At 40.9% G+C, this 24522-nt stretch overlaps 1 protein-coding gene across 2 annotated transcripts in view; it reads left to right on the top strand.

Annotated features, from left to right (window-relative positions):
- Nucleotides 1-8189: 8189 nt before the first annotated feature.
- LOC140716806 (high affinity cGMP-specific 3',5'-cyclic phosphodiesterase 9A-like) overlaps nt 8190-24522 on the top strand; it is a 116038-nt gene continuing 99705 nt past the window's right edge. Inside the window, exons 1-3 of one of the 2 annotated variants that reach the window (XM_073029717.1) lie at nt 8190-8412; nt 20557-20627; nt 21572-21649. In XM_073029717.1, coding sequence (XP_072885818.1) covers nt 8341-8412; nt 20557-20627; nt 21572-21649 — 221 coding nt within the window. In that variant the 5' untranslated portion in view covers nt 8190-8340. Of the gene's footprint in view, nt 8413-9335; nt 9435-20556; nt 20628-21571; nt 21650-24522 lie in introns of those variants that run through there. The other variant, XM_073029718.1, reaches the window with a different exon arrangement.

Here is a 24522-nt window from a genome sequence, read left to right on the forward strand (position 1 = left end):
GCCAGAACATGGTTCAGATGAAAATATGTTGATTTATGTTTGGATGTAGTTACCAGAAAAGCTTGTTGCCATTTGGCTTTTTATAATATCCTAGCAATGCTTTACAGCGTTTTGTTCTATAATCCAGTGAGTAATAGGTAGTGAGTAATATTCACTGAACCTAATCTCCTGACAAAGTCAAAGGCCAAATCAAAATTCTTGGGTTGAAAGCAGACTTTGTTTATACGTAGAACTTGTGCACAGAGACAACACTTGCCATTTATTTAGATCGCATGTTCATAGCAAAAGATGGGATGATAAACATGTCATTCTTTCTGTAATGCCGCAGATTCCCAAGTGGATTAATTAACAAGGCCAAGTAAGGAAATTTACTGCAGTTAATTAAAATATCTATTTAAATGTGTTGCACCTCTGTGCTTAAGATCTCACGCAGGAAGGAACTCACAGTTCCATTAGACCATGGGGAAAATATCTGAATATATAAGCCATTCATTCAGCATTAAAACTGTGAATTGGCATTAGTTTCCGTGGAGATCAACATGTCAAAACACAGAATGCATCATAATCTAAATATAGAAAAATTCCATCTTCATCACTGAAAGTATTGGCTGGAGTGCTAGATGCCGACTCTTTCAATGTGACCTCAATAGATGAAGGACATTCAGAAATTAAATTGGATAATAATCAGCTGAATTTTTTCAGACGTCTCTTCATGTTGCATTATGAAAACCAAGGTCACATGGATGTCGTATCAATAGGCTTACATTTCCTTGTTTTGCTCATTGAATCTGGAATGAGGTGACTGCAGAGGTAATTTTTGGGAGTGGTGTGGGATCTTCCTTTGTTTCCAATTCAGACCCAGTACCTTTTTAGTAAATGTGCAGGAGTTTTCAGACAGCTGCCTGGTTGGTTTCTTTGTCGACCATGGTCAAGGTGCCCAGGCGATTTAAAAAACAAAATTTAGTCCTGCCATATGAGTGAGTATGTAGGCAAAATGCAAATCCCTCACAGAAGGTGGAGAGATCATTAAATGCTTCATGGATGCTGCCTGAACTATAGAGTATTTCAGATTTACAGCACCTGCTTTTCAATTGCAGATCATTAGAATTTGGAGGAGCTTATGATCTTGCTAAACCTCGATACAACTCCATGGGCATCTTGCTTTTACAATCCCAGTATGGAATTTTCTGATGGAATTGTGAGATTTCTATCGAGAGCAGTGTTCTTCATCCTTCTCTTCCCAATCTAAGTAGCGAGATGACTTGTAGCATTTATACAGGTCTATACTTCTCACTGCCTCAGTGAAGCAACCAGCATCATCGAAGACCTCACCCACCCCAGTTGTTCTCTCTTCTCCCCTCTTCCATCAGGCAAATTATACAAAATCTTGAAATCATGTACCACCAGGCTCAAGGACAGCTTCTATCCCGCTGTTACTAGACTAGTCCATAGTTCCCTCGTATGATAGTTTGTATTCTTGAACTCGTAATCTACCTCATTGTGATTTTGCATCTTATTATTTACCTGCACTGCACTTTCTCTGTAGCTGTTACACTTTATTCTGCATTCTGTTATTGTTTTAACTTGTTCTACTTGAATACACTGTGTAATGATCTGATCTTCATGACTAGGCAAACAATAATAAACCAATTTCACTTCCTATTCCAACCAAAGTAGAGTTCAATGCCCACAAAATCACTTAGCCAGAAAGATATTAGGATACACAAGCCAGTGGGATGAACCCAATAGTTGTCCCATGGGTACCACATGTTGAAGGTGAATTTTCACAAAGTGCCAGTGAATCTCAATATTGAGTACTACATTATATGTAGATTTTATCCTCTATCACAGAAAATACATCACAACCATGGTGGTTATCCAGCATTAATTCACAGGGTAGATGCGTAGGATGACCTGGAGGGAACTATAGCAGGAAGAGAGATGTGAGATTCAACAATTATTTCCACAAGTAAAGAAAAAATAAGAATGCAAAAGGAACACAAGAAAGAGTTTCGGCCCGAAGCGTCGTCACTACCTCCTCCCATAGATGCTGTCTGGCCTGCTGAGTTCTGCCAGCATTTTGTGTTTTTTACAAGAAAATAGGAGCAGGATTAGGTCTCCAGGCCCTTCAAGCCTGATGGTCATCTTGTAATATTGCTCCTGGTTCAAGACCATGGATAGGATATACATACTTTGATAGTAAGTATACTTGGAACTTGAAGACTCCCATACCAGTGATATTGTCTCAGCAGTTACCATTCAGATTCAGATTCAGTTTATTGTCATTTAGAAACCACAAATGCAATGCAGTTAAAAAATGAGACAACGTTCCTCCAGAATGATATCACAAAAGTATATGACAAAACAGACTACACCAGAAAATCCACATAATGTTTGGCAATCCCCAATTTAGAGTCCGGAGAGGCTGCTGCGTATTAATATTGCACTACCGTCTTAGCGTGTTCCCCAGAAAGGAGCTCCAAATCCACCAGACAAACAAGACCAAAAACTAAAGCTACAAGACCTGCACAAAACCACATAGTTAAAACAGTGCAAACAATAGCATGATTGATAAAAAACAGACTATGGGCACAGTAAAAATATTCCAAAGATGTTAAAGGACTATAAGTTCAAAAGAAATCACCACACAGTTTCCACAAGTCCCCAGGGTCCCGACAGACTCGCCATCCCATGCCAGCGGCAGAAGGGAATATTCCCGCTATGGACTTCCACAGCACTGCCCGACTCAGCCTCGTAGATGCAGCACACAATGAAAGCTCCGTCGAACCCAGCCTCGCAGACGCAGCATACACCGAAAGCGACCTGACCGCAGTGGACTCCGAGTCCATCGAACCTCCGAGCTGACGACCATCCCCTTTGGCACAGCTTCTCCGAGCACCATCCTCTGCCGAGCATATTAAGACGGCCCCGCCAACAGCCATCGGCACCGTGACCCTGAGGACTGGGGGCCTGTTCTTCCCAGCAGAGTCCCGGACCTCTCAGCAGCAGCAGCAATGAAGAAGGTCTTCCTGGAGATTTCCCGATGTTCCTCCGTGCTCCCACGTCCGTTTTCAATCGATTATGATTGCACACGGCACCCTGCTTAACAAATAACAGATAATCAGCTCCGGAGTGGCCGCTGCAAGCTGTGTCGTGCCGCCATCTTGGAAATCTTGCCTAGCCTTTTCAGAATTTTATATCTTTGAATAAGTTCGCCCCTCTTGAGTGGCAGGTGCCAGCCTCCATTAAGCCTACTCTACTGTGGTGGCATCTGTCGGTCTCGAGAGACCGTGGATCTGCGCTTGGAGTTTCCAGGGCGCAGGCCTGGGCAGGGTTGTATGGGAGACTGGCAGTTGCCCAAGCTGCAGGCCTTCCCCTCTCCACGCCACCGATGTTGTCCAAGGGAAGGGCACTAGGACCCATGCAGCTTGGCACCGGTGACGTCGCAGAGCAATGTGTTGTTAAGTGCCTTGCTCAAGGACACAAACACGCTGCCTCAGCTGAGGCTCGAACCAGTGACCTTCAGGTTACTAGTCTGATGCCTTGCACAATAGGCCTACACAATGATGGAACCACTATGACTAGACAATGTCTCCATCTACTTTCTTCAGCCCTACACTCTGAGTCATGGAAACAGATTCTTCGTCCCATGATATCCATGCTGACCATCTGTATGGTTCCACTTACAAACATTTGGTCTAGAGCAGGGCTTGCCAACCATTTTAATGCCATGGATCAATACCATTAAGCAAGGGGTCCATGGACCCCATGTTTGGAACCCCTGGTCTATGTGCTGGTGATTCCAGTGTTCATACTGATGCTTTTTGAATGTCTCTCAGGCTGTGCGTTCCACGTTCCAACCACTCTCTGGGTGGAAAGATTCTTCCTCAGGTTGCCTCTAAATCCTTACCTCTTACCTTAAACCTATCTCTCCCAGTTTTACATACCTTTGCTGTAGGGAAACATTTCCTATACTCTACGGTTCCCTCCTCAGCCCTCTCCACTACAAGGAAAACAACCCAACCTATCAGGTATCTCCTCATAACTGAAAGGCTTCATCTCTAGGCAACATCATAGTGAATCACCTCTACATCCTCACCAATGCAATCATGTCCTTTCATAACGTGACTTTCTCCTGTTTGTAATCATGGATGTTTATGGCATTGGAACCCATCTGATAGTTCAAATCTGTGCCAGCACCTAGAGCACTTCTTACAATCTCCTTCTCTGCATCACTGATCAGAGGGAAAAGTCTCTCTTTATTCACTTCAACCTCCTATCTGTGGTAACAAAGTCAAGGATAATGTTAAAATTGAGAAGTAGGACATACAAGGCGGCAAGTGACCATACATGGGAGGCTGGTGGTAGCATTGCTGTGAAAGACTAAAACCCTCATAAAAAGCAAGAAATTTGATTTTGAGATAACACTAGTGTGTAATATTAAAACAAGCTGTAAGGGTAAATAGGAAGAACACAGCTAAGGCAAGTATGGGACATCTAGAGAACAAGGCTAGTGAATTACATTTGTAATATAAAAAATGCAATGGCAGGTGTGTTACATCAATTTTTTCCATCAGTTTTCATTGTGGAGGACACCACAAATATCCCACAGATAATAGATGAACAAATTTCAACTAAATTGGAGGAAGTTACATGCCCTCTTCTCATTACTCCCTACTGGGAGGAGGTACAGGAGCCTGAAGACCCACACACAACACTTTAGCAACAGCTTCTTCCCAGGCTCAGGGCCCTGGCCTCAGGCCTCGAGTTCTGGACTCCGAACTCCAGGCCTCACCAATGATGGACCCTAAACACTCAGCTTCGCTGACTCATGTGGGTCACTAGCCCTCATGCCTCCTGCCGGCACGGAACCCCAATCCCCAAGTCTGCTGGTAACTCACTAATTGGCGGGCGGAGGTCACCAGCCCTCGCCCTTGCTGGTCTACTGGTTCAACATCCAACCTTCATCCATGTCCACGTTGCTGGACTTTGAATACAGAGGGGAGGCTTAGACTATGACATGATCTCTAATTCCCCTCTCTGTCTCCAAAACCATCCCTATGAACCTAAAAAAAAAAGTCTGAAGCAACACACACAAAATGCAGAGAAACTCAGCAGGCCAGGCAGCATCTATGGGAATGAATAAGCAGTCGGCATTTTGGACGAGACCTTTCTTCCTGAAAGATAGACTGTTTATTCATTTCCATTGATGCTGCCTGACCTACTGAGTTCCTCCAGCATTTTGTGTGTGTTGCTTTGGATTTCCGACATCTGCAGACCTTCTTGTGTTCATAATTTAAGTCTCAGTCACGGCCTCGACAGAGACTTCAGCCCGGTGCCATCTTGAAGTTATTTCATGACATACATCAATGACAATAAATCTGATTCTGATTCATTGGATAAGCTATTAGATAACTTGCAAGGCTAAAGGCAGATAAACCTCCTGGACCAGATGACCCACACCTGTAGATTTTAACAGAAGTGGCTGCAGAGACACATTGGTTAAAATTTTTCAAAACTAGTTAAAATCCAGAAGAGTATCTGATGATTGTGGACAGACAATCTGACTCACTTATTCAAAAATAGAAGGCAAAGTGCTACAGGCCAGATGGATCTATTACTGGCACCACTCTAGAATCAATTTTCAAAGAGGAAAAACTAATCCATTAGGAGAGCTGAATTTAATCAAACATAGTCAAGGTTGTTTTATGAAAGGCATGTCATGTTTAACAAAATGTGCTCCAATTCTTTGAGGATGTGGCAGGGAGGGTTGGTCAAGGGGATCCTGTAGATGTACAATATTGAGATTAATGTTCCACATAAGAGGCTGGTGCACAAGAGCCCAAGTATTGGAGGAAGTATGTTAGAATGGATAGCAAACTGGCTGTCATGACAAAAACTGCGAGTTGGAAACAATACTTCCTTTTCTAACTGGTGGAGTAGCCCATGGATAGATTCTTCCCCTCATTTGTTTACTGTTGACGCTAATGAACTGGAGGAGGGATCAAGGTACAGTACACAATTCCAAGTTTGTGAATGGCAAGGATATAGGTGGAAGGGCATATTGTGATGTAAACTTTGTGATTCTGAAACAGGATGGAGATTGAGTGACTGGTTGAAAACTTGGCAAATGCAGTTTAATGTGGGGAGGTGCGAGGTCATGGACTTTGGTCAAACGAATCAAAAGGCAGACTAATATGTAAATAAGTCTTCCAATGAGTGAAGTTTAGAGGGATCTGTGCGTTCTCGTGCATGAATTCTGTGAAAGTTAGCAGGCAGGTCCAACAAATAGTTAAGAAGTGAGACAGCATGTGGCCTTTATTTCAAAGGGATTAGAGTTATGAAATAGGGAGGATTTGTCACAATGGCACATGGTGTTGGTGAGGCACAGCTGGAAGTGTGCAGTTTTAATTCCCTCACTTAAATAAACTATAGCAGCATTGGAGGCTATCCAAAGAAGATTCACCAGGCTAATTCCTGAGATTAGTAGGTTGTCATACAACAGAGACCAGCAGTTTGGGTTTGTATTCCTTGGAGTTTAGAAGATGTGATCTTATTCAAAAATATAATCTCCTTTAAGAGGCTTGACAAGATAGATGTTGGGATGTTTTTGCCGGGGAGACTGGTGTGAACTAAGGATGTATAACTACAAGATAAATGGCAGATAATTTAAAATCAAGGTGTATAGAAATTTCTCCTCACAGAGTGTTGAATCTCCGGAATTTTCTGCCCCAGGGGTGATGTAGGCCAGATCTTTTGATATATTTAAGGCAGAGATAGATAAGTAATATTTGAAAGATGGAAGGATAAGGGACCAATCAGAGAAGAGGGCTTGAAGATTAGTCATAATTATATTGAATGGTGGGACAGGTTCAAGAGGGCTAGTGACCTACTCCTGCTCATATTTTCTACCATTTTATCTTCTCTTGTGAAAGTAATTGTTACACCTTACATCTCCCTTCATGCTGTTGTTTCCTTCTCGACATCCTCTGGATCTACCCACTGAACTGATGCTAGATAACCACAGTGGCGTTTATGTCCTTCCTGTAATCGGGAATACAAAGTACATTTAGCACACATTACGGTGGAGTTAGAAAATCATTCAAAAGATCAAGGAATAAAGTGTTGTTGGGAACTGGCATTGAAGAGAAGTTAAGGCCAGCACAGATCAGCTATAATCATGTCGAATGATAGGGCAGGCTTGAGGGGTGCAGTTACCTACGTCTGGTCCTACTTTCATATGTTCTCATGCTTGAGCAGACAGAAGTGACATTCAGACATAAATCTTCTAAATAGGTGTTTCTGTTGCCCAAAATTTGGAAGAGATATTGAGCACAGTGGCACATCTGGCTGTGCTGTAGCCAAATTTCTGACTGCTGGAAATGGACTGTCGTGTTTTCCACTGCAGAGGCTCAAAAAACTTTTCAAGTGGTATGGAACTTATTACATCCTCCCTATTCTAAAATGTGGCACCTCCAACACTGCAACACCCCCTTTACACAGTGGATTGTGTGCTCTGCAGATTGAATTGAATCAACTTCTGATTCTGAGGTGAAAGTGTTACCACAAGCCCCAGCTGATTCCATGGCCCTGCTGATAGTAAAATATTGTTTCATCTTTGTTGGTTTTCTTGCAGCAAAAATTACTCACATGGGTGGATGGCAAGTGTGAGGAAACAGAAATGTGAAATGTCCCACAGTTGAGTAACGTGTACACACAAGCTCACAGGTACTGAATGGACATTCAAGGATAAACTAACACAGAACGAATCACTAATTTAAACATCGGACAGAGGCAGAATAAAATCATCAAGAAAAGATCCTATCGGAGGCTCAGTCCGTACTTTGTCATTAAACCCTTTGGCTTCAGAAATCCAGCTCCATTACCTGTTCTTCATAAAGTCAACCAATTTAGATAAGAATAGAACAAATCACTTCAGTCAAATAATGAGTGAGAAACTGCCCAAAATATCCTCTTAATTCCCTTCTAATTTAAATCGGCGTCTTTTGGATGACATTTCTTAATTTGGTTGTGTCTTAATGAGGCAAGTAATTAACTGAACCCCTGGTGATAGGAATTTCAAGATATGGTTAATGACTGTTTATGTAATCAGTTGGAATCACCTGGTTTGCCAAGGCAACAACACCCCGCTGGAGACAGATTGGTTAGTAGTGGACAAACATCTTCCGATCCCAGCTTTTCAGCCTTCTGCATTTCAGTCGCACCTGCTTGAGTTTCCTAGGTCACAGGAGGAGCTCTGATAGCTGAGAATCGCAGTCCCTGTCCCATTTCTGCCTCCTGTGTGGTACACATTACATTATTAACCCCAGTCAACAGGAAATGGGATCAGCTTCCTCCTCTGCCTATGTACCAAAGATTATCTACTTGGAGAAAGACAATGTTTCACGGAAGGTAATATCTTCATTCTGTAGCTTGTTATCTTTTCCTGCCCTCTTTTGAGAGTGATAATTGATACTGAGGCACAGTTCATTTACTTGTGATTTGCATTTGAGATTCGTTGAGGAGTGATTTCATACTGAGGGGTGATTTTATGTTAGAACATGATCCATATTTTTGTTAGATTCACAGTTAGGTGGTTTATATCAAGAACTAATTTGCACCGAGACATGAATCCCTAGTTTTGTTAAGACATGATTCACATTGCAAATATTGTGTACAATAATTGAACTGTTTTGTTTAGTGAATCTGCAAATTGTGCATGATGTTATCACACAAATTATACCCACTTTTGACAATAAGTTGTAAAATTTAATAATAAAAGATAAAGTATAATTTTAAGTAAACAGACAGGAATATGTTTACTTGGTTGAGGACTACTATGTGGGCAGTCCTGAGAACTCAAAGATGTTTTGTGTGTCTTGGATATTTCCGTCTCTGACTGTCTAAGTTCCAGTCCTGGGGACCCCATGCTGCAAGGGGGGGTCATCTTCTAAGTGCTAGAAACAACATAGTCACAGTTTAAGATCAAAGCAGATGGCCCTCAGCAAGGTAGAAAGAAGCAGATAGTGAGGGATTCTCTGTGTGTGTATGAAAAAATTAGCTTTTAGTTTGGGCAGCTGTGATTTGGTTAGTGATGGGCCATGTAGACTTGAGCATTCTGTGGTACAGAAACTCAAAATGTTTCCTTCGATTTAAAAGTCAAGGGACTGACAGCTGTTTCTGCAGTTACTGACATGAATCTTGTGTGGTGTGCTGCTTCTGGTGCAAGGGTAAACTGTGTCCCCAACAGGTGCAAGTGACAGGAATCAGCCAAAAGTCTAAAATAAACCAAAAGTGGTCCTGCAGCTGGAATTTCTGTAACTAGGAGGAAGGTTCAGAGCAGGATTTCAGAGTTGGCCGTCTCTGGATTGTTCCCAGCATCACATGCTGGTTGGTTATGTGGGAGAGCATCGAATCAGGGAACTGCAATATTGGTGAGCGCTCCACGTTCCTGGAACATTGAGAGTTGCTCTCGGGTAGATTCACTTCTTGGAAAGTGAACTGCAGCCAGATAGGGCTGAGATTCAGAGAAGAGGTTGTCAGAAGGTAGCAAAAAGCCCCATTAGAATGAAGAATATTCCAAGTGAGGGAAAACTGCAGAGTAGATGCAGGTTGATTTGAACTCATATGCATTAGTAAATGAGGATGCAGATACTAGTTCTAACTGGGGGTTAAGATAAAATGAGAATAACAAAACCATAAAATGTAATGAAGGTATGAGTGGGAATTTGCTTTTAGTAGTGTAATCACAGACACTCTTACAGGTCTTGGAAAGGGCTGAAGGCACCAGCGGTTTGAATGGAGTTATGGACCAGAGGAAGAGTTGTATTTAACTAAGTGATTATTACTGATCATGGGATGAAAATAAAGGAATAAGTCAAGTTATTTAGGAAGTAGAGATAGCCCAGTAAATTATAGACCAGTGGTTGGTAAATTGATGGAGAAGATCCTGAGAGGCAGGATTTATGAACATTCGGAGAGGTATAATATGATTAGGAATAGTCAGCATGGCTTTGTCAAAGGCAGGTCATGCCTTACAAGCCTGATTGAATTTTTTGAGGACATTGATGAAGGTAGAGCTGTAGATGTAGTGTATATGGATTTCAGCAAGGCATTTGATAAGTTATCCCATGCCAGGCTTATTGAGAAAGTAAGGAGGCATGGGATCCAAGGGGACATTACTTTGTGGATCCAGAATTGGCTTGCCCACAGAAGGCAAAGAGTGGTTATAGACAGGTCATATTCTGCATGGAGGTCGGTGACCAGTGGTGTGTCTCAGGGATCTGTTCTGGGACCCCTACTCTTTGTGATTTTTATAAATGACCTGGATGAGGGAGTGAAGGGATGGGTTAGTAAATTTGCTGATGACACTAAGGTTGGAGGTGTCGGGGATAGTGTGGAGGGCTGTCAGAGGTTACAGCGGGACATTGATAGAATGCAAACCTGGGCTGAGAAGTGACAGATAGAGTTCAACCCAGATAAGTGTGAGGCGGTTCATTTTGGTAGGTCAAATATGATGGCAGAATATAGTATTAATGGTAAGACTTTTTGCAGTGTGGAGGGTCAGAGAGATCTTGGGGTCTGAGCCCATAGGACACTCAAAGCTGCTGCGCAGGTTGACTCTGTGGTTAAGAAAGCATACGGTGCATTGGCCTTCATCAATCATGGGATTGAGTTTAAAAGTTGAGAGGTAATGTTGCAGCAATATAGGACCCTGGTCAGACACCACTTGGAGTACTGTGCTCAGTTCTGGTCGCTTCACTACAGGAAGGATGTGGATACTATAGAGAGAGTGCAGAGGAGATTTACAAGGATATTGTCTGGATTGGGGAGCATGCCTTATGAGAATAGGTTGAATGAACTCGGCCTTTTCTCCTTGGAGCGACGGAGGATGAGAGGTGACCTGATAGAGGTGTACAAGATGATGAGAGGCATTGATCGTGTGGATAGTCAGAGGCTTTTTTCCAGGGCTGAAATGGCTAGCACGAGAGGGAACAGTTTTAAGGTGCTTGGAAGTAGGTACAGAGGAGATGTCAGGGGTAAGTTTTTTATGCAGAGAGTGGTGAATGCGTGGAATAGGCTGCCAGCAATGGTGGTGGAGGCGGATACGATAGGGCCTTTTAAGAGACTCTTGGATAGGTACATGGAGCTCAGAAAAATAGAGGGCTCTGGGTAACCCCAGGTAATTTCTAAGGTAAGGACATGTTCGGCACAGCATTGTGGGCCAAAGGGCCTGTATTGTGCTGTCGGTTTTCTATGTTTCTATATTATGCCAACAACAGTAATGGGAAATTCTGATATAAGACAACAAGTGAGTGAAATTGCTGAAATACAGGACAACTTTCTTAATCAAAATATTATCAATCAAGCAAGAAAGGAGGCAGTGCTGGAGAATGTGGAACATACATTTCACTATTTGGGAAATAGTGATCAAAATATAATTTAGGTTCATAGCAGTTACAGAAAAGTCAAAGGCCAATTAAAGGTAACGGTAAGAGATAAATGATGTTGAATTGAAAATGTATTTGGTGCTACTGAAATAGAAGTAAATTCTCAGAGGTGTAAATGATTGATAAAAGATTCTTGTGGAGAAAATATTTAAGGCACAGATTAAACACATATACAATATGTTCTAGACTTTTCTATATCAATTTTCTATTTAAGAAGAAACTTTGAAAGTGATGGACATGAAGAGTGCATCTATGGAATGTACAGTTATAGAGACATATGGCAGAAAACAGATCCACTCTAGCCCCTCGAGTCCATACTGACCAGCAGCTACCAATTACATTAATCTTACATTAATCCCCACATTCTCATCAACAACCCCAGATTTATCACCAACCTGCACGTCTTTGGAAAGTGGGATCTAATTGGAGCCGTTAGAAAGAATGCACAAATTCCATAGACACTATCTGTGGTCAGGGTCTCTGGTCAGGCAGTGGTTCTACTTGCAGTCCCATTAAGTAGGGGTAAGAGTGAATCAGAGAACTAAGAGAGCAGTAGCCGAGTGGGTAGCAAATCAGTTAAGCAACAGAAAGCTGATAGACTGGTGAACAATTGGGGACAATAAGTCCATAATAGAAGAAAAAACGAGTCAATGAAAGACCCCACCAACTTGGGCATTCAACTAGTGGGCAAAAGGCAACAAACTATGCAAGTACAAAATGAAAGAAATAATAAATAAATAAACAAACAAACAAACAATAAATATTGAGAACCTGAGATAAAGAGTCCTTAAAAGTGAGTCTATAGGTTGTGGGAAAATGTCAATGATGGGGCAAGTGCAGTTATCCCCTTCGGTTCAAAAGCCTGATGGCTGAGGGGTAATAACTGTTCCTAAACCTGGTGGTGTGAGTCCTGAGGCTCTATTTTGGAAGGGAGGTGGTGGAAACTAAATGGAACAATTTCTAAGGGATTCGGAGAGATGTGAGCTTTATCCAGATAACTAAAGGACAGCACAGCGGGGTAGCTAGTAAAGCCACCTCCTCTCAGTGTCAGCAACACATGTTCAATCCTGACCTCTGGTACTCTCTGCATGTGGGTTGTTTGTTCTCTGTGTGGCCCCATGGGTTTTCCTGAGGTTCTCTGGTTTCCTCCCACAACCTAATGACATACAGACTGGAACATAAATTGGCCAAAATACTGTAAATTGCTTTCGGAGTACATGTGAGTGCTAGATATTGGGTGGACTTGAGGGAAAAAAATGGAGAGAATAAAATGCAATTAATGCTTAATGGTCTGTGGAAACTCAATGGGCTGAAGAGCCTATTTCGGCGTTATATGACTCTAATTCATGAAAGCATAAGGAATCTGAGTATAAAAGCAAGAAGCATTTGCTAAACCTTTACAAACCTCGACTAGTTATGTTCATTCCCTGCCTATATAACTTAGGAAGTATGTTCCAGTAGATTCAGAGGAAATTTATTGGAATGGCACCTGAGAAAAGGAACTCTAGTGGTGGGGGGAAAAAACACAGAAACTGGAATTTTCTCCATGAAGCAGAGATATATGATCAGAAGTTCCACAGATATGTTTAAAAGTATATGAAGAATTCAAAAAATAGGGGCAAACGGATTCCACTAGTAGGAGGGTCTATGAAGACAAGACATAAACTTAAGATACTTGCCTCAAGAACCAATATGGCAGATGAAGAGATTTTTTTAAAACAGTAAATTTGGATTCGCCAAAAATGGGGTGTAAGTAAATTGGGTAGATATAGAACACTTGGAAAAAAATTTACAGGGCCTCATGAATACTTATTCTGTTGGTCTTCTAGAACTAGAATGATGAAACATTTAGCTTTTTGAGCTGTATGATTCTATGATTGATTCTGAGTCATGAGTCATATTAGCATATAAGTCACCTAGAGGCAGGGTTCCATGAAGAGTTGTCCTCTAGTTGTTTGCCTGAGCGGATGTACTTTGAAAACTGCAGACAGGCAAAACTTGTAACATCTCTAACCTTGCAGCAGAATATAATTGAGAATGGTCCCACCTTCATCCAATGTCATTTCTGGAATGCGATCAAACAGCAGCCAATAGAAAGATGCAAGGAGGCATAGAACTAATTGTAGCATTACTCCTTTTGCCAATGTTTTAGTTGGCAAGGCCAAAGAATCGAACGGGGTCTCCTAAACCAGGGCTAAAAACATTAATTTAACTCATAACCGTCAGGAGCCACTCAGTGTAAGACTGGCTTGGTATCAATTTAGTCAAAAAATTTGAGACTTATGATGAACTAATTTCCGGTAAATGAAAATTGAAAATATGCAAATGCTGGAAACCTGACACAAAAACAAAAAAGAAATTACCGGGAACACTCAACAGGTCAGATAGCACCCATGGAAATAGAATCCTCTGAAGGGTCTTCAACCTGAAACGTTAACTCTTTCTCTTTCCACAGGTGCTGCCCTGACCTGTTGAGCGCTTCATTTTCTGTTTTTGTATTAAATTCTACATTAAAATACGGAAAGGGATAATATATATATATATATATATATACTCTTTTACTTAAGAAAGAAAACAGAACATTCAGGGTAAGACTTGGTTAGGAGACTTAATGGTGAAGACAACGGAATCTTGATTGATCTTTTCACTTTAATCATATCTTTAATAGGCTTTAAAAGGTTTATGCTTGACCATGTATTGATTTCTTTAAAGAATTAATATAAATATTTAATTCCTTCAAATTGATTTAATAAGATGTTGCGTAATATCATATTAAAGGCCAGACGTGGAGTCAGTGGGCAACAGCGACGTGGATGGGAAACTCATTAAAAGGTACAAAATCAGGATTAGAGACAGCAATGAAAGAAACTAGCTTTCCACAAGAATCTGCGATGGGAACACGATTCACGTAGCTGTGTTAAACACAAGAATTTGAAATCAATATCAAAATCAAATGACATCAAACTGAGAACCAACAACAATGCGGAGGAGCTCTGACAAAATACAAATGATATATGAAAACTTTCAGATTGGGTATGTAAATATTAGGTACATTTTGTACAAGGAATAGCCTACACACTGGGAAAACAGGAATCTACATGAGGTGGTGGGGGGGGGGGGGGGGTGTCAAAGGAATTCTGGGATATAGGTTCATCATTAAAACAAATTAATGAGCTTTAAAATCCGCAAGCAAAGCACTAAGATACAAATCAGAGAAGATTTTTACCTGGTGTACAGCATTGATTGGCCCACGCTTACCTGCACTCAGTTCTTGTCTGCATGTTATAAAATTAATATATTTGCAAAATGGAATTCTCTGGACTCTGAATGAGACAGAGTGGTAGGTCTTTAAAATAATCTGAGGGAGTTTAATAGGGTTGGTATTGGGAAAAGTTGTACCCTCTTGTAGGGAACTCAGAGTAAAAGCCATGACTATAAAGTGGCCACATATGCAAGTAGAAGTCAGGGGAATCTTTTTATCTCAGTGTTCAGAATATGAAATTTGCCATTGTGGGTAAATAAAAAGATATACAAAGCTACTGTAGCCATGGACTATTTAAAGTGCGGCAGGGTGGAGAGAGGTCCATATTGGGATGAATGATTACTTTCTGTCCTGTTATTAATGCTATGGAAGGAGTTAAAAATTTTAGCCACAAAGTGTTCGGTGATCCCCAATGGAAGGTTCAAAGGTGAGCCATCTAATAATGAGGGAAGAGCTGCACTCAGTCTCTATATAGATCTCTCAGTCATGCTTATGTTTATAGTGTGTTTCGCCTACAGCAGTTTAACATCTTGCTTTGTTGATGAGTCTTATTGCGAATCACAAGCACAAGGTGCAGATGGCTGTATTTTTGCTTTAGTTTACCCATTTCTAGGAGATCTGGGTATTGCTGGCAAGAGCACATATTTTGCCCTTGAACATGGTAGTGAGCTGGCACCTTGAACATTGCCATCCTTCTGCTGATCCTTTGGTTCTGTGGATGTAAGTGTCCAGGGTTTTGATCTTGTGGCTATAAAATACCAGTGATATAATTGCAAGTCAGGAAACCTGCAGGTAGATTTGTTCCAATTGCACATGCAATCCTTGCCCTTCCTAATGATAAAGGTCATGAGTTTGAGAGGTGCTGTTGAACTAGCCTAAGTGAGTGAATGTCGCGTGACGTTTTGAAGATGGCACACACTGCAGCTGCCGTGTGGAAGGGACAATTACTCAGGGTTGTTCATGCTGGGCCTATCTTGAGAAATACTTGATTCTCAATGCTCTTACCACCACACCCAGCAGTGCTTGCTATACTCCACCCAAGGTGGTGATGGAGGCTGCTACAACAGGGACATTAAAGCGACACTTGGATATGATGTAAGAGAAATGGAGGGTTATGGCTGTGTAGGAGGGAAAGGTTACATTGTGAGTGGAGTAGGCTTATATAGCTCAGCACAACAACATGGGCAGAAGGGCCACACTGTGCTGGACTGGTCCATGTTCTGTTGTGTCAAGATTCCTGAGTTTTTGGAGCTCTCATCCAGCTAAGTAGAGCATGTTCCACCACACACTTTTAGTTGTCGGAAAGACTTTGGGGGGTCTCCAATGCCTGACCCGATCCCATACCCATGGTACTTGTGGTTGGTTCAGTGAAGATTCTGGTCAATGTGATTCCAGGGAGCTATCTCAATAACTGCATCTACTTTGTGCACCACCTGATGAAGCCAATGACTTGGCTGTTAACTGACTAGGTCAGTTTTTATTTAGGAGATTTGCTCCTACAGTGAAGATTAACGTTTGCTTTACTGACCAATATTAAATGGAATTAACTGAAACAGAGTGTCAGGATTAATCATCTGTGTGCAGAGTTAGCCAATTGCAATCATCTGTTGTGGAGTTTCTACAACTATCCTCATCTGCTGAGTTTAGAGTGTTGGGAAATCACTGGAGGCCAAGCCAGACATGCAAGCTTTCCTACATAAAGAGCAATACAGCACAAAAGCAGGCCATTTGGCCCGTGAAGTTCATGCTGACCATGATACCAAATTAAATTAACCCTATCTGCCTGCACAAGGTCTGTAATACTTCCATTCCCTGTATATTCATGTGTTTGTCTAAATACCACTAGAATGCCTGATTCAACCACCAAACTGGGCAGCACATTCCAGGCACTTACCACTCTGTGTAAAATAGCTACGTCCACACATTTACTTTCACCCTCTCACCTTAAATACCTGTCTTTAACATTAATATGCTGAGCAACAGATTCTGGCCATCCACCCTCTCAATCACATTCCAATTTTATAAACTATCAGGTATCATTTCAGATAAGACAATTCAAGTTTGCTCAACCTCTAGTTAGCTAGTCATCTCTAATCTATGCAGCATCCTGTTAAACCTCTTCTGCACCCTCTCCAAAGCCTCCACATCCTTCCTGTAATGGGGTGACCAGAAATTCACACAATATTCCAAATGCGACCTCAGCAAAGTTTTGTACAACTACAACATGACTTCTTCAATACCCCGACCGATGAAGGCACACTACCCTATCTACTTGTGTCGTTGCTCTCAGAGAGCAGAGAACATGGATATCAAGACCCCTTCTGAGGCTTTTACTGCTTAGTTCCACAGATAACCACAAGAAGGAAGAAATATAATTACTCTTTGTCTCCAGGTTAAATTATGGAGTGAGTAGGAATAATATGGTCTTAGATTTGCTTCCCCCTAGCAACATAAGAACTTGGAACGGGAGTAGGTCATCTGGCCTGTCGAGCCTGCTCTGCCATTCAATAAAATCATGGCTAATCTGGCTGTGGACTCAGTTCCACCTCCCTGCCTTTTCCCATAACTCTTAATTCCTGAGGAATGATCTGATGCACTTCTTTAAAATACTTACAGGGTTTTCTAATTTATCTGCAGAGATCTATTCCTCTGCTGTGTAAACCAAGATTAAGATCTTTCTGCTTAACAAGATAACATCCTATGGTGTTATTGGAAAGATACTGGCATGGATAGAGGACTGGCTGACAGGCAGGAGGCAGTGAGTGAGAATAAAGGGGGTCTTTTCTGGTTGGCTGTCAGTGACTAGTGGTGTTCCTCAGGGGTCAGGATTGGGACCACTACTTTTCATATTGTTTGTCAATGATTTGGATAATAGAATTGATGGCTTTGTGGCAAAGTTTGTGGATAATTTGAAGATAGGTGGAGGGGTAAGTACTGTTGTGGAAGCAAAGTGATTATAGCAGGACTTAAACAAATTTGAAGAATGGGCAAAAAGTGGCAGATGGAGTACAGTGCTGGGAAATGTATGATAATGTATTTTGGTAAAAGGAACAATAGTGCAGACTATTCTCTAAATGGAGAGAAAATTCAAACATCAGAGGTGCAGAGGGACTTGGGAGTCCTTGTGCAAGACTCCCAGAAGGTTTATTCACAAGTTAAGTCTATGGTAAAGAAGGGAAATGCAATGTTGGCACATATTTCAAGGGGAATAGAATATAAAAATAAGGAGATAATGCTGTGGCTTTGTAAGACAATAGTCAGGCTGCACTTGGAGTGTTGTCAACAGATTTGGGCCCCTTATCTCAGAAAGGATGTGCTGTCATTGGAGAGAGTCCAGAGGAGGTTCATGAGGATGATTCTGGGAATGAAGAGGTTAACATATGAGGAGCATTTGGCAGCTTTGAGCCTGTACTCACTGGAATTTAGAAGAATGCGGGGCGATCTCATTGAAACCTACTGAGTGTGCAAAGGACTAGATAAGGTGGATGTGGAGAGGATGTTTCCTCTGGTGGGGGTATCCAGAACCAGAGGGCACAGCCTCAACATTGAGGAGTGACCTTTTAGAACAGAAGTAAGGAGGATTTTTTTTTAGCCAGAGAATAGTGAATCTGTGGAATGCTCTGCCACAGACTGCAGTGGAGGCCAAGTCTGTGGGTATTTTAAGGCGGAAGTTGATTGTTTCCTGATCGGTCAGGGCATCAAAAGATATGGTGAGAGGGCAGGTGTATGGGGTTGAGTGGGACCCAGGATTAGCCATGATGAAATGGAGGAGTGGACTTAATGGGTTGAATCCTAATTCTGCTCCTATGTCTTATGGTCTAAGAAAAAAGTAAAATAAAATTAAAACCAAGGCATGCAGGGGTTGAGTCTGGAAATCTCTACTCCTAAACATTGTGTATGGTTGGGCATTCGGAGCTTTGGAAGCCTAGATTATCGGTAGGCAAGATTATTGGGAATATGAACTAAATTAAGAAAATTTTACTGAAATAAGGAACAATCATGATCTACTTAAATAGCAAACAGATTCCAGTGGGTGAGCTATTTTTAATTATCCTATTCCAAGACCCATAAAGCACCTAATCTTCCATAGATGCTGAAATTGCCAACTCAGCATGAACCTGTTCTCTTTTTCCATGTGATATCACACCGGGTGTGGTATTTACCTTTAAACGACATTGCCCATATTTTGTTTGAAAACTTACTTCATCCAGGACTGGGAGGGAGCTGATATTTTTCATCCTCATGTGCCCCTTGGTATTATTACTCAAAACCACAACTTCTTATGCAACATTGATGATATTCATATCTACTATACCACACCTCACACACAAAATGCTGGTGGAACGCAGCAGGCCAGGCAGCATCTATAGGGAGAAGCACTGTCGACGTTTCAGGCCGAGACCCTTCGTCAGGACTAACTGAAAGGAAAGATAGTACGAGATTTGAAAGTAGGAGGGGGAGGGGGAAATGTGAAATGATAGAAGACCGGAGGGGGTGGGGTGAAGATGAGAGCCGGAAAGGTGATTGGCAAAAGGGATACAGAGCTGGAGAAGGGAAAGGATCATGGGAGGGGAGGCCTCGGGAGAAAGAAAGGGGGAGCACCAGAGGGAGATGGAGAACAGGCAGAGTCATTGACTTCTCTAACTTCCGTTAATGCCCCTCCTCTTTACCCCACCCCCTCCGGTCTTCTTCTATCATTTCGCATTTCCCCCTCCCCCTCCTACTTTCAAATCTCTTACTATCTTTCCTTTCAGTTAGTCCTGACGAAGGGTCTCGGCCCGAAACATCAACAGTGCTTCTTCTTATAGATGCTGCCTGGCTTGCTGTGTTAAATCTGCATTTTGTGTGTGTTGTTTGAATTTCCAGCATCTGCAGATTTCCTTGTGTCTACTATACCACGATCGTTCTTTCAAATTTCCATTACCTATAAACTGTCTGCTTCCTCATCCAGCATCCAGTATCAGATGAAGAAAAATTTCATCCACCTAAACTACTACAAGTTCAAGTTTATTGTCATTTAACCATGCACAAGTATGTCTCCAAATGAAGTCACATCCTCCAGACCAAGGTGCACAACACACAGACAACACAAATATTACCACAAACAAATAAACAAATTTTAAGGTACATTTACAACACAAGCCAAAAAATAAACAGTATAACTCTACTGACACTTCATATGTGATGAGACCAGTGTGGTGGCAGGGAGCTCAGTAGTCTTACTGCCCTGGGGGAAGAAGCTGGTTCCCATCCTAACCGTCCTTGTCCTAATGCTATGATACTGGTACCTGATGGTAGCAGGTCAAAGTGATTGTTGGAGGGATCATTGACAATGCTAAGGGCACAGCGTATGCAGCGGTCCTGATAAATGTCTCTGTTCTTAGGGACCATGGCCTTAGTTTCCAGGTCGCAGGCCTGGGCAGGGTTGTATGGAAGACCGGCAGTTGTCCATGCTGCAAGTTTCCCCTCTCCATGCCACTGATGTTGTCCAAGAGATGGGCAAGGTCTAATATAGCTTGGCACCAGTGTCGTCGCAGAGCAATGTGTGGTTAAGTGCCTTGCTCAAGGACACAACACACTGCCTTAGCTGAGGCTCGAACTACTGACCTTTAGATCACTAGACCAATGCCTTAACCACTTGGTTAAGTGGTTAATGCGCCAACACAATATATGATATTAAATTTTGTATGGTATCAGTTTTGTGATACACCTTGGAATGTTTTGTTATATCAATGATATTTTATAAGTACAATGATGATGAGGTGCAAAATGCTTTTTATGTCCTGTGCTCTCTCATTTATTCTGTGACACTAACCCCACTATAATTCTACCCCTTGTTTGCAGGTGATGTTCAGCAGACACTGCAGGCCCAGTGACATTAAGGAGCTGCTGTGCACAACTGTTGGGTACACCAGGTTAGAGAAAAAGAAATCAACTATATTCTTTTTTTGGGAAAGCAATGTTTGCTTTACTACCTCTTAATTCACTTAAATGAAATTCTATTGTAATGAGAGCAGTATATGATTTAATTCTAAACAGGAGCCATTAATTAAATTTAATCTTCATAACTAAAATTTCTCAGTGAAAATTTAGCATTATCATGTTCCACACTTATAAGATGCAGTGAAACACTTTAGGTCTTGAGTTAACTGGGATCCTGTAAGTAGAGAGGAATTAATTTTCTTTTATGCAAAGCTTTCCCAACCTGTGGACATCCCCAATTGTTTTGTGCTGATGGAGTTTTCATGCGGCCACGGGAACCCCTCCAGAGGCTCGGGTTTCCTCTTGTATCCCAAAAGTGCACTGGGTGTTACATTAATTGTCTGCTCTTAATTGTTCCTGGCGAATGGGAGAACTCGAAAGTGTCAGAGAGGATGTAGGAAAACAAAATGGGTCAGAGTAAGATGGTTGGAATGATGGGTGCTTCATGGTTGGCATGAAGCTGATGGGCTGAAGGTCCTGTTTCTATGAGGCATATGTCTATGACTTTATTAAGTAGTTTTGAAGTGTAGCTACCGTTATAGAATTTTACCCTCCAGGTGCCTTTATCACTGACTAAAGCAAGATTTTATTTGCCTGTGTGGTCAGGGTGGGGTGGAGACAGTAATGACCAGTCCTATCCAACGGTCATTATGCATGGAGAGGGTGCTTCATGAAAATTTTCATGTTTAACACATCCTTTGAAAAGTGACCAAGTTTAAGTTCCTGCACATAATCCTATATATTGAAAATTCTTAATTTATGTGAAATCTGTTGAAGTTCACTGATCCTATTGAATGTGTGGAATCAAAGCAACAGGTTGGCCAGCCTGTATGTGGTCTGTTCATGAAGGCCTTGTCTTTCTTTATTCCATCTTCAGGGACACCTTGATTATGCTCATGGATCAAGATGATGCAATTATATCCATTGACCCAACTATGCCATCGAACACACCAAGGTATGATTTGCTTGGGTATGAACAGTTTAACACAGAGCGATACTGAAGCGGAGGAGTATCACATGGTAAAACTAGTACAGAGCAATTAATACATTGATGGTCACTTGAATACAAAGGAACTCAACTACTGAGTTAATCTGAAACATCACTCATTAATAGCAATTCCATATATGTCCAAAAATATGCAGCATGATTTTCAATGAAAGGAGGATATCGTGTAAGGATCTATGCATCTTTATGCAATCTCGTTTCCTTGAAGCAAGTGATGCCTTTACGTTGGAATAGTATCAAATACTTCAGAAGCATGGTAATTACAAAAAATGTACTAAATGTGTTCTAAATGTGAAAGCATTTTATTAAAAATACTGTCTTTATATCAGCACCTACAACTGTACAGGAAAGAAAACTTTGGAAACACTGCAAGTCTGGCAGCATCAGTGGAGAGTGAAACATTGGTTTCAAATCAATTCCTTTTGGTCAGATCTGGGTTAACTGTTTCCCCAAAATACAGCGTGACCTGATGATTATTTCCAGCATGTACTGTTTTTATTTCTAGCATCTGCTTTTTTTTTGCCTTCCAGCAGTGTTCTCTGAGCATTAAACAGTCAGCTGTGTTGAGAGGATTGTGGGGGTTGTAAGAATTTTTGACATTTCAGTTCAAAAACCCTGCTTAATGTTTCTTGAACACTCGTGGAGCAGTAAGTAAGAAGCCCAAGTAACGACAACTAAGCCAATCTAATAGATTTTACGGAGTCAAAATGGAGAAGAACCTTTTGCTGAAGAGTTTTTTTGAGAGTGCATTTAGAGAGCATATTCTGTACTTGAGGTCAATAATTATAGTAAGTAGCTCAGTTCTTGCTATAGATCTTTGTGCAATATTCTGACCACTTCCAGTTTCATTCCTCCCTTCACTATTGCCTAACAAGGTCAATAATTTGCCTTCAATTCCAGAGTGAATTCTCTCATGAAACTTGGATTGCTATACATGACATTAATAGATATTTCCCTGTCTACTATTTTAATTACTTCGTTTGAGCTTAATTTGTTCTGTTAAATATGATGAAACCTTTAGATATTCATGTTGACTTTCCATAATCAGCAGATTTCTTTAAATGCTCGGTCATTCATTTTTAATTAAACTTTCTAATAACCTTCTCACAGCAGGTGTCTATAATTCCCCCCTTCTCTATTTATCTACCTCTCTTCTTCCATCACTTTTCTTAAAATACTGCATTTGCCATTTTATATTCTAATAAAAAGGAATAGTCCTTATGTCAGGAGCTTTAAAAGATTATGGCTAACTCATTTGCAATTTCCCTACCAAGTCCTTCTAAAGCCCTTGTGTATTTGTCAGTCTTAATTGCTAATATTTTTTTAACTAATATTGTTTGCTTATTTAGGTTAACTATTTAGTGAGGTTCAACTCTTGATTCAGGCATGTCAAGTACATTATCCTTTCTCTTCACAACGAAGACTTTAAAAAAAACACACATCTCTTTTTAAATGATCTATATTATCTTTGACTGTCTTCAAATATAATTGTTTTAAAAAAAATCCTATTCCATTAATTTTGATTAACTCTTGCAAATTTGTGAGACAATAAATAAGTAGATGATTGATAAATCAGAAGTAGCCAGGGACAAAGTTGAATATGTTAATAAAAATGATCAGAAATGTACTCAATTTGAGTTATTAGATTTTGGCATTCCTTTCCTTTCCTGAAGGGTCTGATGTGCTGAAGCATGGTCCTTAAATGCCACCCTCTATTGGATACATCTGCTCACACTCTGCACAGCAGGCTATTCAATCACAAGGGCAAATGCCACAGGACAAATTGTAGTTCTGCTTGATATTTGTGCTTGTTCTTGCTAGTAGCAGGCTCCTGGCAATACTTTATCACAATGTCCAGGGTGGCAGATATTAAATGTTTGAATAAATTAGAGCTCAACATTCAGATCAGCACATTGCAAAGGTTTTTAGATAAGCAGCCTAGAGTATATTTATTAGATAGCTTTAATATGAATCTTGGGCAGAATGAAGCACAGTACAAGGTGGTTCTCTTAAGTTTAGAAGAAAGAATTATCCCTGACAGAGTTATACTTTATATCATGTACGTTGATTTTTCTCTACATAAGAAATGTGAGTGTTTTATATTCTGGACTTCATCGTAGTGGCACTAATTTTCTGACAATTTATAGTAGTTTGTTTAGAGATTTGCTTATTATGGTCAGTTATTGGCTTACAGCAGCACTGTTTGAAGAAGGTGTGCACTGGTACTTTGCTTATCTCTCAGTAAGTGTTCCCAGGAATAAAAGCACTGATATACTCAGTATTTAAAATTGATCTTTGTAGCAATATATACAGAGAGATGCATTACTGACAACACTGGTGGCCTGTGTACTGTGTTATGTTAGTTCTTGATAAAAGCCAAACCTAGTGTGGGTAAAACTAACATACATTGATTTACAGAACACCTCAATCATGGCTCCATGTGTGTGACCAGTTCGGGAATGTCACTTCGGGTTCTGGGTGAACCACCAGCATTGCACAATGAAAGAGCAGTCCTTCATTATGTACACACATAATAACACATCTTCGTCCTTTAAAGAAAAAACAAACACAAACCTATGTTCTTATAAACCTGCAAGGAACAATAATGCTTTCCAACACAGATATTTACATTAGCTTCAACTATAATGAGTGAATTTAGTCCCTGATTCACTCATGAACTGTCAGTCAGTCTCTGAGGTTTGATGATCCGCTTTGGTTCTATTTGTTTCCATAGGTGCATTGCTTTCCTTTGCTGCATTAACTTATTATTATTATTATGATTAACTTATTATTATTTAATTATTGTTTTATATTGCTATATT

The sequence above is a fragment of the Hemitrygon akajei genome, chromosome 26 (assembly GCF_048418815.1).
Source record: "Hemitrygon akajei chromosome 26, sHemAka1.3, whole genome shotgun sequence".
In the NCBI taxonomy this organism is placed as follows: domain Eukaryota; kingdom Metazoa; phylum Chordata; class Chondrichthyes; order Myliobatiformes; family Dasyatidae; genus Hemitrygon; species Hemitrygon akajei.